Below are 15,396 nucleotides of genomic sequence, written 5' to 3'. Positions count from 1 at the left end.
TTGAAAACAAACTCTTGCAGGTGTGATTCTGTAAAGAAATAATATGTGTATTATATTATACCGGGTGAAGTAAAATACGTCCGTAAAATTTTGTTAATATATTATCACTCCTCGTACTCGTACGGATAATGTATTTTCATATTTTTTTCATAATACGGAGGCCGCTTTACATCATTTTATAACGTTTATAGGTATATTCTGCCTACACAACACACCGATGAGGTTTTGCTCTTCTCGAAAACGCTGCGAAATATATGAATATTTCTGCAAAAGAGCTTTGGAAGCCTATACGTGCTTGCTTTCGTCCGCGTCAGAACATCATCAGTTCTCGAAGTATCTCATCGTGATTAGCATTATCTAGTTGGAACAACTATTTCTCTGGATTATACAACGGATTTTTATGTTGCAGCATTCTATTTTTCTCAGGCTGATAAGAGAGATTCTGGAAGACATTATTGGGAGGCTCTCTCTCTCTCTCTCTCGTTTCGCACGATATATCAAAAAGCAAAATTAAATTTTACACGACAAACATTACCGATCTATCGTCGTTCGATAATCACGAAGAGAAGATACCAACGCAATTCTCATTCAACCACTTTTGATCATTATTGTTGATACAATGGAGTAAGATGATCCCTCGTCAACGATCTAAATTGATTTCGTGAACAGCGTGACTTTACTTACATTATGTGTCATTGATATATTCATTGATATGAAACATCAATTATGCATGACCGTAACTTATGAGTTAACTCTTAACGTCTACAATTCTCAATATAACGCTTAATATCATTCGACAAAGATTCTTTGCTCAATAAATAGTAATACATCATTATCATATAGCGATATTGTTATTATTTTTATCAATATTATCGTTCTGGAAGACATTATTGGAAGACTCGTTTCACGATTATTAACGCGTTTTAGTTAGCCTGCGAATTTCCCATGTCTGCAGAACGCTCGTGTGGCTTTGAGAAAGGAAAAACAAAGCAAGATCTCAAGGATTTTTAGAAAGAGTACCTACTTTTAAAAGATTTACATATCCAAAAGCTGATCAAAAACGGAATCAAAAACCAATTCAATAATTCGAAGAGTCTATAATCTGTGAATCTAAAAATCTATAAAATCAAGCATCCACGCCATTAAACATTTGTCATCTTGAGGATCCATGAATGTCAAGAGTCCAAAAATTTATAAACTCATTTCTGGATCTTGAAAAAAAGAATGTAGCACGTTGCTAATTGTCTGTACAGAATAAATTTTACGAGACGTATCCCGTATGTAAAATACTTCTCGAGCCATCGCGGCATTCTGCAGTTTCACGGAACGACTACATTGTCTATACTCCTTAAACTAACGATCTATACGATCTTGGAAGACGTTGGATTATATAACTAATTGTACTCGGTTGTACATAACTGTTCACGCATCGTCTTGCGTCTCGTTTATTCCGGCGACGGGACGGCGCACGGCGGGCTACTTATTCCAAAAAGTTATTTGGCAGATTCATCACCGGCTAAAAGGCGGCTATCGCTAACATAGCATGACAAAGTCGCCGTCCGTCCCGTCGTCGCGATTCACAATTCGACGCGTCGCATAAAAATTATACACGGGTATGTAACTCCGCAGCGATACAATTATAAAATCCAGAAAACTGTAACAGTAGTCAACTACTAGTTAGGCTGCGCTCTGCTTGCTGCTGCATCGTGGAAGACATCGTTACTTATCGTGCTTTATTGTCACGTTCAATGCGCGTTTGATCTCTCATTTTATCTAAAGGCTCCCGAAATGCAAATGCACAAATCGGGGATTGGAAGACTTGACGACTGGATAAATTCCTCGCTTTACAGAAACGTCGCGATCCCGGCCGAAACGTGAAACGTACAACGGAATTTTTAACGGCTCCAAGGAGCCAATAATCTTCCTTCTGAAAAAAGAGAACGCTACAGTTGGGTTTAGAAAATAGTACGTTCTCGTCTAATTTTGATTTTTCACGCCTCTAAACGTCACTCGCTCGAAGCTATCATAACTGGGAAAATTGGTGTGTTATTGCTCTGAAATTATTAATTCGTAATGATTTAAATGTGAATCTGCGACGTGAAAAACTAAAACGTGCCATTACGAAAGCACAGATAGATTTTTACACGAATGGGAATACGCTTTTACACTTTAATGGCTTGATCAATTAAAGATCGTTTTTAAGAAAGATAACTGCGCCATTTCGTGAAAATAATAAAGATTAAGACGTTAAAATGATGTGTGATAGGAAATAGGTATAGAGTTACACGCAATGCAAAATTCTCATACTAATTAATCACTCTCGAGCACGTGAAATATTTGATCCTCGACTGACATGTTTCAAATTCAGAGACATTTCTTATAATTTTATGAAATTTTTAGAATTGCGTTCATAGTTAAAAAGGACTTCGCAATGACATACATATTTTTTTTAAATTTGGTACTAGTACACTTTGAAAAAAAAAAAAAGCTTTATTGATTATTAATCAGAATGTTATTCAGAAAAATTTCTAATTTTTTCCAAAGCACAAAATTCTCAATTATCCGTTCTTCTGTTTTGAATTTTATGTAGTCTCCCGCATGCATCAGCAATTATTGCACGAGTACCGAGGAACGTGTTGAAATCGAGAGTCAAATATTTCGGCGGCTCGAGAACGTTTCGGCAATATCATTTTGGTGCAAGACAAGAACAACAAAACGACCTAGCTGGCGCGGGATCGCTCAGAAGGGCAGGCCGATCTCGAAGGCATCGATCAGCGCGGAGCCGGAATCGTAGACGCCGATCACGCCGAAGAGAATACCGAGGAAGATGACGAAGCAATCGTACGCTACGGCGCTCCACTCCATCGAGTTCCTCTTCAGCTTCAGATGGAAGTAGCAGGGCCAGATGAAGGAGAGCATGGTGCCGGTAAAGGAGCCGATGAAGCCCATCAGGATGCTGAAGTGCGGTATGAAGATTGCCATCAGAATGGTAAACACGATCACGCCGACCCGCCAGGCCAGGCCCCAGACCTTGAGCTCGCGATCCACCGTCCAGATGGTCGGGAAAAGCGTCTTCGGCCGGCCGCGGAAGAAGGCGCGCTCGAGGAGCTCGCAGGCCGCGTAATACGGCAGCGGGTACGAGAGCACCGCTTTGACGACCAGGCACAGGTTCACCAGGCCCTTGAAGCCGGCCGAGTGCAGGTTGTTCGTGATCACCTGCTGCGTGTCGTTCTGAAAGGTCAGGAAGCAGATCCAGCCGAAGAGCGACTTGAACGCGGCCGCGGCGATGTGGCTCCAGTTCAACATCCAGTCGAACTTGGAGCGATCGATGAGATTGCCCTCGAGGGTAGGCAGGAAGATCTGCGACGTATAGCTGAAGACAATGACGCCGAGCGAGATCGGGAAGTTCTTTATGTCGATCGTCCACTTCACCTTCGACCAGCCCCAGTCACCAATCTCCAGGATACAGTAACCGATGATGATCGCGTTGATGAAGAGGTGAGACATTGTGCACCAGAAGCTCAACACGGACACGTGCTGCAGGGACTTGAGGAAGCCGAGCGGCAGCAGAAATATGCCGATCAGCATCATCCAGCTGCGGGTGTCGATCGCGCCCTCGGGAAAGCTGCCGATCATCAGGTCGCCGCATACGACCACGTACAGAATGCAGGTCATCAGCAGCTCGATGATCTGCGCGATGTTGACGGCGCGGGCGCCCCACGTCGGCCCGAAGCACACCTTGGCGATGGCCACGTACGAATCTCGTACCCGCACACGTTGCCCCGTCACCGTGTCCAGCTCGTACAGGCACTCGACCAGGATCTTGCCGGTGTAGCAGCAGATATGCGCGATCCCGATCATCGCGGCGATCGCCCAGTAACCGCCGCGTAGAACGGCGAACGGCAGAGAGACGATGAACATTCCCTGAAAAATTCGCGTGAAAACGGATGATTCACAGATAAATACAATTGTATAATAATTTCCTTTTACGACGAGACTTTTCACAACTAAATGTTACAACATCGCAATAACGTTTCTCAGCTTCTATATAAATGGATATAGATTCTATATTTTGTCTTCCATTCAAAGGCAGAAGCTGTAGGAAATTATTGTACAATTGTATTTTTCTGATACAATTTTATTTTTTATTTTCATGTTAGTGAAAAGAATTTCGCGTAGAGCAAACCGGAAACTCCGTCCTTGATCCTGCATGTACCTGAATGGCATTTGTAACGTTCCAAGCGGCTTGCCACTCGTTGATCTTGACACCTGGCCCGCCGAACTCTCCGCCACCCTCGTCGTACTCGCTGAACTCACCGCTGCTCACGCTCCCGGTTCTAACTTTGTCCCTGAAATCGGAGCGAGATGTGGACGATCAATTAAACCTGAGGAGACAGGAAGTGAGTTCCGACTGGGAAACGCGATGCGATCCTTACCCGCTCCTCTGGTAGCTGAAGGAGTCCTCGGCGATCCCGACATTGTTCTGATCTCGATACGCCCGATCCCCGTTCATGGCCATCATCTCGGTATTGTCGTGACCCTCGTCGAAGGACTTGAACTGGGCATGGCCGGGCTGGCCTTGGGGATGGCCCTGGCCCATACCGCCGACGCCGACGCCGCCGCCGCCGCGGATCAGCTCCATGCACGGACTGTTCTCCGGCCACATGGCCTTCAAGGTCTCCCAGGCGACGTTGACCGTTGCGCCGAAGGAGGGTATATAAAATCCCCGGAAATTCGCCATTTCTCCCTATCTGTTGCTTCTACGGCGGATATGTTTAATTCCTTACAGACGCGGTCCGGCACGTAAACTGGGTACAGTGACTGAAGAGGTGTAGGGGGTGAAGTATAGCATTCCCCAGCGAGGTAAATGGGGTGTCGGACATTACTTCGGGCTATCCAAATTTTAATCGTCCGGGTCTTGCAGGTGTTGCAAATACAGAGAATATATGCCAGTGGTGAGTAAAATGTGTAAATTAGTAACGAGGGGAACGAGGGGGACGTGCAAGGGGGATGCGTTTGTGGGTAGATCGAGCGAGGGGGAGGGGGAAGGGCTTCTCTCTCTCATTACATAGAAGTCTCAGAGTCCTTAATGTTACAGAGATTAGTTCGTACTGGCATTATCGGTGAAACAATCGTGCTTACCAAATGGCGAATCTGGTGCCCGCCTCGGATGTTCCTCCTGGGAGATCCCGGCTCCTCGACTCCCCGACGATTCGAGCCTCGCGCGGCGCGGAAATGAGAGACTAAACTAAAAACGGCCCCGGTCGAAAGCGAGGCTTCATGAAGGCGCGAGGAGGAAAGAAAGAAAGAAAAAACTAAGGCGGAGAAGAAGTCGAGAGACGACGAAGACGACGACGACGACGACGGGGGAGGCGCGAGACTACCTAACTACCCGGATTATGGAGCCGCATGATGACGACGATGCCCGTACGATCTACACCGCGGCCTGCGAAGCCAGAATCGCGGAGGCGAACCCGTCGATCCGCGGCATCGACCAGCAGCGGGGACCACGGCGGCGTTTCAAGGGATCGGGGAGATCCGCGGGGGTAATATGGCCAGCCTCCCCCGAATGCGCAGGATTCGATCGATGCTCTCCGCGAAAGAGAGAGAGAGAGAGAGAGAGAGAGAGACGTTATCGTCATCTCGCGCGTGCCTCCCGCCGTGTATCCGCGAGCACCCCCTCGTAAACGGGGGTGGGATAAGACCCGCGACCCTTGAGCCACGCGCAAATACGCGGATCATCATGCGTGACTTCGCTCGAATTAATCGCGGAGGCGATTGTAGATCCGCTCGCATCCCGTTTTCCCCTTTCCAAGATGGAAACAGATCGCACGCTTCTCGGAGAGAAGCTGACGCGAGACACGACGTTGGGATTTGGGGTTGATGACCGACGACAGAGAGATACAGTTGTCTTCGAAGAAACGCTTGGATCACACTTTATTCGTATTATTATTAACCACACAATCTTGTTGTATCAAATAGATAAAGTAGATTAGACATCGAGAACTTGATGCGCTCTTAATTAAACTTACGGAATGAAATTGCAGTCGTTATGCAGCATCGTGGGAAGAAATCCTTTGCGATATTGTGGTTCAAAGGTTCAAAATTGGTATATCTGATCAATCGTGATTCAATTGACGTTTTGCAATTGCGAATTTATAACTTGCGAGAGTTTTTATCAAGCCACGATGAACTGATTAAAATTCCATAGCTATAAGAAATAAATTAGGATACTTTAGACCACGAAGAAACGCATGCACGCTTCGCTTGGAAATGACATAGTCCGGATGTTTCAATAAATAAAGAAACCAACTTATTTATTATTCACCTTATGCACTTCGCTCTGGATAATAATTACAGAAAAAATTGGCCTTAACAATTCTTTAAAATTGTTTGCGTCCCTGCGGGTGGAGCTCGCATTGCATTGCGTTTTCTCTTTACTTTTCCTCGCAATATGCAATTGTGGTATTAAAATGAACGGTTGCTATAAGGATAAATATCCTCGGTAACAAGATAGGATCCACGAAGACACAACTGAGCTTACACGAGGAGCTCGCGATTCTTTTCACTTTTCTTTCTACGAGCATAAAGTAATTAAACTACGCAATTAACAGCCTATATGCGATAGAACACGCTTCTTAAATACTAGAGAGAAAGAGAGAGACCGTGTGCACTTTGAATACAAAATGTCCAAGTATTTATAATCACTAAGTGCTTATATAGCTCAACGTTTTTATTAATCTCCTGCTTCTCGACTAATGTAATGCTTTATAATTCCGATGCAGCCAAGTCATTAAATAATTCTGACATTATTTAATTGTTTAGGAATTGCAAGAAATCGTGACGTATAAAATTTAAAATATTTATCACAAAAGCATATGGAGAATATATGTTGTAATTTAACATATAGATATCATGAACACAAATATTCTCAATACCTTAAATTAATCCTGAAATATTCTAAACCATAACAATCCTCTCCCTTTTATACGTAATACAGACGATAGTTAATAAATACTTGAACATTATGTCAGAATTTTGCCAGAAGGAGGCAAAAGTATAAAGTAAGATAAGATAAGATTTCTGTTATGCTTAACGTAATGGCACGCGAAAAGCTAATTTATCTCGACATATAGAAGAGATCCCAATGATTTATCTTCCTGATGTCATAATTTAACGCGGCTGTAGGGAACAGGAGCCTTAAGAAGCACGTTTCGTCGCTTATACAAATAATTGCCAAGCTCAACGGTTTCATGTCTGAAAACGGCGAAAGAAATCAGCGAATCGTACGCTACGAGAAATCCTCGTTGGCTCTGGTGAATATTATGAAAAAGATACGTGTACAGCAATTAATTTACTAAATAACAACAACAATATTTCCTCCGTTTAAAAACAAAACGTAAAAAAGATCGTGGTTCTTTGCGTGATTGCGTTCGATCTCGTGACTCGGTTGCCGCTAAATCGTACAATCAACTGAAAGTTTCTCTTTAAATAAAATCGATATTTGTCAGTCTTCCATATCTTTTATTTCTTTCTTTCCGGAGATGAGAGGCTACCACCAACGGAGAAAAAGTAACGACGTTATGTACATAAGTTCGAAAGGAAAGGAGAAAAAAGAAAGCCATCTCTGGTATTTATGTGCAAGAATGATACACACACGCATACACGTTGGCAAATGTACAAACATCGAAAATACGTGATACATCTATCGAGGTCATGCGCGACGTTACGGCCTAGACTTTGGGCGAAAAAAAAAGTACGAGCTAAAGATTTGTATTTAAATAATACAGTCATCTATGTATAGCAAAATTCTTTTGTACTATAACTACGTTGACCCATCATATACAATATTCCCATCGATGAAAAATTGTACGGTGAAATTCCACGCCGCTGAACGAGCGTCGCTGAATCGCGACTTTACAGCGTCAGAGCAATGGACCTAAAACAATCAGTGTCATTCGATTTTCCAAACCGACGATTTGGAAATAAAAGAAGAGCGTGTTATATGTTCGAGAGTGTGGCATTCCTCAATGGGGGGCTCTTTCCTATAGAGAACTAAGTGACAAGCGTTCTGTTCTCAGTTCTTTTTTCAAGCGAGATTAATATGTCGCTATATATTATGACAAAATGTAATTACCGTCAAGATATATCACGCTACAATTACGACAAAACGCAGTCATTCGATCATATATACGCATATATTTCTTCCTTATGATTTGATTACTTTCAGGTTTAGCACATGACGCACACGATTCGGCTTCACAAATTTCGTATAAAAATCGCTACCGGTATAAAAGGTATTCCGATTGTCTTTTCATCGTCAAATCTCGAAAAAAAAAAAAAAAAAAAAAAAAAAAAAAACCCCGACAATGATTGTTTCATTTCCAAAGGTATCGAGATTGTCTCGTCTGTAATAATCTAATAAGGAAGTGCTAAGCCGTCTCTCGATCTGAGCGTGAAACTTCGAAAGCGTGGAATTTCGAAAGTAGAATAATTTGATTACTTAGAGACTAAACTTAAAGGAAACCAATGGAAATGTTCGTCGCGGTGAACGAGGCTGCAAAATTGCAATTCGCACGCGAATTACTCACTCGCTCACGTCCCTCTGCGTCTGATGGGAGTCGCTGCTCGAAATTAGGCTCTCGATCGCGCTGTCCTGTTGCGAAATCGTCTCCGAGCTCCTGGTCGTACAAAGTTTGTTGGCCTTAGCTTCTACGCGATTGCATTTAAGATTCGGATCTATCAAATTTGGATTCGACGCGGAATGTATAGAAACGTTAGGCTGAGCGGGCACCGGTCGTTGACACGAGTGCAGCATTAGCTCTGGTCCACCGCCATACGTAGTCAGGAAGAATTGCCACAACTCTTCGGGGATCTGACCGTAATCCGAGCCTACGAAAAGGGAGAATACGTGTTAAAGAGAAATAAAATAAAACATTATAATCCTTTTTCATAATCTGACAATTACGACTTGACAACCGTTTCGAGATGAAAGAAGACTTGCTTATTTGTCGAGATGGAGGAAGACTTACCAACTTTAAGACTATTTTGCCCATTTTTATTTACAACGATGGAATTATTATCGATTGGTCCAGGTGGCTGCGTCTCCTTGCCTCGGACGAAGCTCTGCCACTGTCTCAGCCATGCCATGGCCAACGCATAAATGGCCGTGGGATTGTCAGTATTCAACCGTTGGAACAGTTCCATCTCGTACTGTCTACGTTTCTGCAAGGATTCGTACTTCTCTTCGCAGGTCGGACACTCGTACAGATGCGTGCAGGCTGGGCCTCCTCCAAATCTGAGAAAAGAAATGAAAATTTGAGATATAAAATATAAAAGCACAACATAAAAAGAAATAATAATATCATCACAAAGGCTTACGCATTATACAGGTATTCCCAAACCGCTTGCGGTATAGGCATGCTGATCTTGTCGACGAATTGCGCCCTAACAGGGATTACACCTCCGTGCGGACATAGGAAGTCGGAGTTATCGATCGGACCAGGCTCGGAGAACGTGTTGAAGCGATTGATCCACTGCCGGGACACGAAGAAGTTCAGATCGGACACCTCGCGGGACGATATCTCCATCAGCTCCATAGTTTTATCGCGCAACTGCAATATTTCCGGCGACCATTTTTTGTAGAACAAGACGTATGCCTCGCAGTGCTTCACCGTTTCCGGCGACACCTCGGTGACGCACTGGTCGTCGAACTCGTACCACTTGTTGGCGATGGGATTTAACGCGTAACAGGTGTAGTGGCCACCGCCGGCCGTGCCGTGGTGGCAAATGACCGATATCAAATTGTAAGTGGTGACTTTGGACACGCACTCCTTGTGCAAATAAGGCCTCATGTCGAGACCCTCGAGGGGGAACGATACGTAGTTGGCGATCTTCGAGCTGAACATCAGCTCGTGGCGAAACCTCTTCAAATGAACGCACAGTATCTCGGGTAGTTCCAGGACCTTGGAGAACTTGATGCCGTTGCGCAGCTTGTTGCACTTCTCGCAGCTGTACATGTTATCGCCCTTGAGCTCGTCGGCGCTAAAAAATGCTGATAGGCAGTCGTGCAAACTGACCACTGGTCCCCAGAACCACGAGCGCATCCACTGCAGGAACCACGATAGCCAGCCCGACTGATTGGTCACGTAGACCACGTCCGAGCACGGCCCGGCTTTCTGCGGCGTCAGCGATCCCTGATGCAGCATGTCGATGTGATCTCGGCTCGGGATCGGCAATGACAAATCTTGGAAGGTCTCCACTCGGGTGGAAATCCGATCGCACGTCAGGCACTGCACGCTACTCAAGAGCTTGCCGTCGAACGTGTCGCTGATTATGCTGCGCGTCTTCATTTGCTTCTTGGTACGATGTTTGGCCGGCGAGTTTTGCGGCGAGCGCTGCGGCGGGGCGAACGGCAACGTCGGCTCGACATTCGACTTCTTCATGCTCCTGTTGGTGAACTTGTTTCGCAGCTTCTCCGTCTGCGACACGCGCGAGTAACGCCTCTTAGTGCCGCGCTCGCCCTCGTCGCTCAGAGAACTCTGCTCGCTCACGCCCGAGTCGCAGGTCTCGTATTCGGCGTCGGACTGACTGGAGGCATTACCGTCGATCTCGGTCTCGTCTTCGTCCTCCGAGGATTGGTCTCCCAGCCCCTTTAGTCGCAGCTGAACGTCCCTGTCGTCTTCGATGTGCTCTTTCAGCTCCTCGTGTAGCTGATCCATGAAACATCTGAGAAATTCCTGCGTGTCATGTTGATGGTACCCTCGAAACATTGGATGAACCGTCCTGATCCCCGAAAGGATACCATGCGGCACAACGTATCCTCTGGTTTTCTTGTTCCACATATCCCGAATGAGATTCAGATAGTTTAGGCTCAACCCGGGTTTCCTGTCTTTCGACATGTAGCTGACCATATGGCCGCAATCCAAGAAAAACTGTGTCAAGGGAGACACGTTGGACAAGGCTTGTAGCGCCGCATTCATGTAACACGTATTGCCGATGTTCTGCAAGCCCACCAGACCTCTTGGCTTCCCAGAAAAGTCCTTGCTCTCGTCCGAATCCGTACTATCGGGAGAATCCCCGCATCGTTCATTAAATGAATTTCCTTTCTCAGCATTGACTCTGTTTATCGCCCAATCTCCATAAAACCTGTTGACAAAAAAAAAAAGACACATTAAGTGTTTCTTTTTTACAAAATTCTAAACTTAATTCACACATTCGCCTGGATATATATCGTAGTTACTCAGAACGAATGCTTGCTACTTATGAAAATATGAACAAAATCAATAATCGATAATCACTCTAAGATCATCAATCACCGAGTTCTAGAGATTTAGACTGTTTTTAATTCAACGATACAGTTTATTTCAGAATAAGAATGCACAGGAATGAGCGGGTAATTATTTTAGCATTGGAAGTTTGTACAAAACTTGGCTTACTTGTCGAGCATCAGCCTGTCCAAGCCGTCCAGCTTGGACTCGACGCTGCCGGGAGCGTCCCCGGCGTACTTGTTGCCCATAGTCCTGAACTCGATTTGCGTCGGCGACAAGGGGGGCGACGGCACGTGCTTGGTGATCGCCTCGCTCTTGCAGGCGTAGCACCAGATCCTGTTGGTGGATAGGTTCATGTGGGCGCAGTGGGTCGGGAAGTTCTGGTTGTGGATGGTGCTGTGATCGAGGTGGGTCTCCGCGCAGCCGACCCAACGGCAGTCGGGGAACAGGCAGAGCCAGAGATTGGGCCCCGGGGTGTCGCAGTCGCTGCACTTGGCGAACCGCTCGTCCCGGCCCATCACCGCCTCGATGAAGACGAGATCGCCGCGGTTGGCCAGATGCGGGCAATTCCTCACGACCAACGGCATTTTTTTTTCCTTTCCTCCTCTTTCCCAGGGAAAAGGGTTAACGAAGGGTCGACGCCTCCCTCCTCGGGGCGCAATGACGCTCTCTCGCCAGTCTCGTCGCCTCTCGGTCTCTCACGTCCCCGTTCTCGCACGCGCGCGCGCGACAATCCGGGCACTCCCGTCCGCGACTACGCGCGGCTCGTGACAACGCGTTCCACCGTCAATACTGTCATCGTCACGCTGTCGCCGCCGTTGTTGATCATCATAATTGTTGCTGCCATCCTCTAACCTGATCGTGACATTCGTATCATACGTATGTACTTGGGCTGCGTTCGGAAACTTCACCCGGGACACCCGGGTGCACCCGCCGAGACCAATATATATCCCGTGTAAACGGACCATTAAGATCCGTCCACAGACGGATTGTTACATTTGTTACTCATAGGACCAATCGCCAATCGCCGGCCTGAAATTAAACGGCGGCCATATTCCATTGAGCTCAAGTATAATTTTGATTAAACTTCGACAAATTAATTAGCGATTAATAGACTGTGCTATTTTAACATGGAATAATTAATTTTTTAATGTTGTTTAACGTATAAAGAAAAAAAGATTAGGTTGGGGATAATAAATTCGATAATTGGAAATTTTTAGCAATTCTATCGATTGGATCGAATCGTCGATTAACTTACGTCTGTTTCTATGAATGCAGATTAATTTTAATATCGGTTTAACTTAATTTTTATCTTTTTTTAATTCTTATGTCTATTTCTACCAATTTAAAATATACATTAATTTTAATCTCGATTTAAATTACTTCTATTTTTGTCTAATTCTTAGAACTAGAAAATTTTCAAAATTCTTTATAGAAGAATTATATATAAAAGAATTTTTCATATTTTAAATTTGTAAATATTTCTAAAAAATTATTTTAAACTACTTATTCTTCATCTTCAAATTTTAGAAGTTTTCTTTAGAAATTATAGAATATAGAAATATAGAAATTTTTTAATATTTCAAAATTTACATAATTAATATGTAAATAATTTTAGAAAAAATGTAGACTTTCAGATTTCCGAAAATGGTCCAATTCGTATAAATAGAAATTTTGAAAAATAATTTTAATAATTAAATGTAAAGAAATTAATCTAAAAAAAATTTTCACCATGGAGTTTCATATTTTTGTGCAAAATGCACGAAAATACAAATAAATCTTTTTATGGCTGTTAAATAATTTGGGAATAAAAAAATTATGTTTTACATAAATATTTGAAGAAGTAAACTTTTGGCTTAAAAAATCGGATATTTTCTCATCCATTTCTTCACACTTCCGTTTTCCGTCGCACTTTGAAATATCCGTTCTCTTTTCGTTTTCAATATAAAAAAGTGTAAAAGGTGTAAATGAGAACAGATCAATGATCAATGAACCACGCTGGGCGACGTCTCTTCATAAAAAGGGTAACTTAAGTCAACAAATTACGCGTGGTTTTTCGCAATTCTAAACTCAATCCGTTCGTACAGATAAAGGCAGGATTTGTCTTTGCGCGAGAATAATTATTTAGGTAACGATCGGAACGATATCGGTGTTTTTTTTTACTAACATTTCAGAATACTAACCTACAAGTTAACCTATCACCCTCATTTCTCCAATAACGCCTCGACTGGAAACTTAGCATCTCTCGCGAAAAAATAAATGATCAGTTATATATATATATATTTTTGCCAAATACCGTTTCTCGTATCACTAGGGTGTAGTTTTTAACGCCGCCGTATTGCACGATCTCGCGTGTTTTCAGTGAAACATGGTGCTGTCGTGTCGATTTTACAAGGAAAAGTACCCGGAGGTGGAGGACGTGGTGATGGTGAATGTACGCAGTATAGCCGAGATGGGCGCGTACGTGCACTTGTTGGAGTACAACAACATCGAAGGCATGATCCTGCTCTCTGAACTCTCCAGGAGACGTATTAGGTCTATCAACAAACTTATCCGAGTAGGCAAAACCGAGCCGGTCGTTGTTATTCGTGTAGACAAGGAGAAAGGTAGTTTTGATTGCGGACGTTTTTACTGGTTTACATAAATCGCAATGTCTGTGAACGAAAGGTATAAATCGCGGATTCCAGGTTACATCGATCTGAGCAAGCGTCGCGTGTCCGCTGAGGATGTGGAGAAGTGTACTGAAAGATACGCCAAGGCTAAAGCTGTCAATTCAATTTTAAGACACGTGGCAGAACTTTTGCACTACGACAATGACGATCAGCTGGAGGAACTCTATCAGAAAACGGCCTGGCACTTTGAGGAAAAGTACAAGAAGCAGAAGGCGTCGGCTTATGATTTTTTCAAACAATCAGTATTGTAAGCAAAGTCCAATTACAAGCACAAGATGTATTCCAGTTTATCTAGAGATATATCTGTGAATGTGAACAATTTTAGGGATCCCTCCATTTTAGCCGAATGCGGTCTTGATGAAGACACGAAGGAGGTGTTGCTAAATAACATCAAGCGAAAACTCACCTCGCAAGCGGTGAAAATTAGAGCGGACGTGGAAGTGGCGTGTTACGGCTACGAAGGAATCGACGCTGTGAAGACCGCGCTGAAGGCTGGCTTAGCTCTTTCCACCGACGAACTTCCCATAAAAATTAATTTAATTGCTCCTCCGTTATACGGTACGTTTTACATTATCTTTCGAATCAATTGTACTAGATCACAATGTTTTATCTTACATAATTTATGATCATTTCAGTCATGACGACGTCCACCCCGGAAAAACAGGACGGCTTAAAGGCGTTAGGCGACGCCATCGAAGTCATACAGAGTAAGATAACGTCGCTTGGTGGTGTATTCAATGTTCAAATGGCAGTAAGTTTCACGGACGAGCATATTCATCTAATTCATTCGCGTAATAAGGGAACTATACCGTTTCTTGTCTGTGATATTAGCCGAAAGTCGTTACCGCGACGGACGAGGCGGAATTGGCGCGACAGATGGAACGAGCGGAACTCGAAAATGCGGAGGTTGCCGGTGACGACGAGGATGAGGTGGAAGGAATGGAGGGTGATTTTAGTGGTGGCGAAAGTACCGAGCGGAACAGCAAAGGTATCGAACAGAATGGCAAAGAGATCGACGAGACCGACAAAGAAGATGTGTCTGAGGAAGAAAATTGAAGATATATATATATATACATTTACATATATATATATATATAAGTATATATATTTGTGAAAATAATAAAGTACACATTCGATTAGCTGACAGATATTCGCATGTGTTTCTCAATTGCAGGTAGAATTTAATAAAATATTCTACTGCCTTGCTGGACATGCCAGCACGATGTTTCAATAAATACGAACATGAAAGGTGTAAAAAATTAATTGTAATTTATATAGAAACGAGATTTTCTACTGACTTGGTATACAATAAACGATCTGAAGGCAGATGTTTTTATTTTTGACAAAGAGAACTCCATTGCATTGTTCCAATTATCCGTTCATAATGTATTGAGTGTTGTTTAGAAAATAATTGCGAATTAAAACAGAAAGAAAAGAACGCAGTTCTTGATATT

General features: G+C 43.6%; 3 protein-coding genes across 4 annotated transcripts; 1 reads left to right on the top strand and 2 right to left on the bottom strand.

The window, feature by feature from the left end:
- Positions 1-83: 83 nt before the first annotated feature.
- On the bottom strand, positions 84-5,808 carry Vgat (vesicular GABA transporter). Its single transcript, XM_071703564.1, has 4 exons — positions 5,143-5,808; positions 4,437-4,760; positions 4,217-4,349; positions 84-3,924 (listed from the first exon to the last, which is right to left on the bottom strand). The coding sequence occupies exons 2-4, from the start codon at positions 4,739-4,741 to the stop codon at positions 2,740-2,742; spliced, it is 1,623 nt and encodes a 540-aa protein (XP_071559665.1). The 5' UTR covers positions 4,742-4,760; positions 5,143-5,808; the 3' UTR covers positions 84-2,739.
- Positions 5,809-6,290: 482 nt separating this feature from the next.
- Usp20-33 (Ubiquitin specific protease 20/33) lies at positions 6,291-12,200 on the bottom strand. Its single transcript, XM_071703553.1, has 5 exons — positions 11,439-12,200; positions 9,382-11,148; positions 9,033-9,298; positions 8,592-8,892; positions 6,291-7,939 (listed from the first exon to the last, which is right to left on the bottom strand). The coding sequence occupies exons 1-5, from the start codon at positions 11,855-11,857 to the stop codon at positions 7,918-7,920; spliced, it is 2,775 nt and encodes a 924-aa protein (XP_071559654.1). The 5' UTR covers positions 11,858-12,200; the 3' UTR covers positions 6,291-7,917.
- A 1,023-nt stretch (positions 12,201-13,223) lies between these two features.
- Positions 13,224-15,268, top strand: Eif2alpha (eukaryotic translation initiation factor 2 subunit alpha). 2 transcript variants are annotated; one of them, XM_071703582.1, is made up of 6 exons: positions 13,224-13,294; positions 13,633-13,876; positions 13,958-14,189; positions 14,268-14,500; positions 14,578-14,693; positions 14,774-15,268. In XM_071703582.1, exons 2-6 carry the CDS (start codon positions 13,639-13,641, stop codon positions 14,996-14,998), a joined length of 1,044 nt encoding a protein of 347 aa, XP_071559683.1. In that variant the 5' UTR covers positions 13,224-13,294; positions 13,633-13,638; the 3' UTR covers positions 14,999-15,268. The 2 variants fall into 2 exon arrangements, with proteins under 2 accessions (XP_071559683.1, XP_071559682.1); XM_071703581.1 differs by having other exon boundaries at positions 13,243-13,398.
- Positions 15,269-15,396: the final 128 nt, after the last annotated feature.

This window comes from Temnothorax nylanderi, unplaced genomic scaffold (assembly GCF_030848795.1).
Source record: "Temnothorax nylanderi isolate EJ_2023f unplaced genomic scaffold, tnyl_v1.0 TNYL_tig0035_pilon, whole genome shotgun sequence".
Taxonomy (NCBI): domain Eukaryota; kingdom Metazoa; phylum Arthropoda; class Insecta; order Hymenoptera; family Formicidae; genus Temnothorax; species Temnothorax nylanderi.
This window is presented reverse-complemented; position numbering and strand designations above follow the sequence as displayed.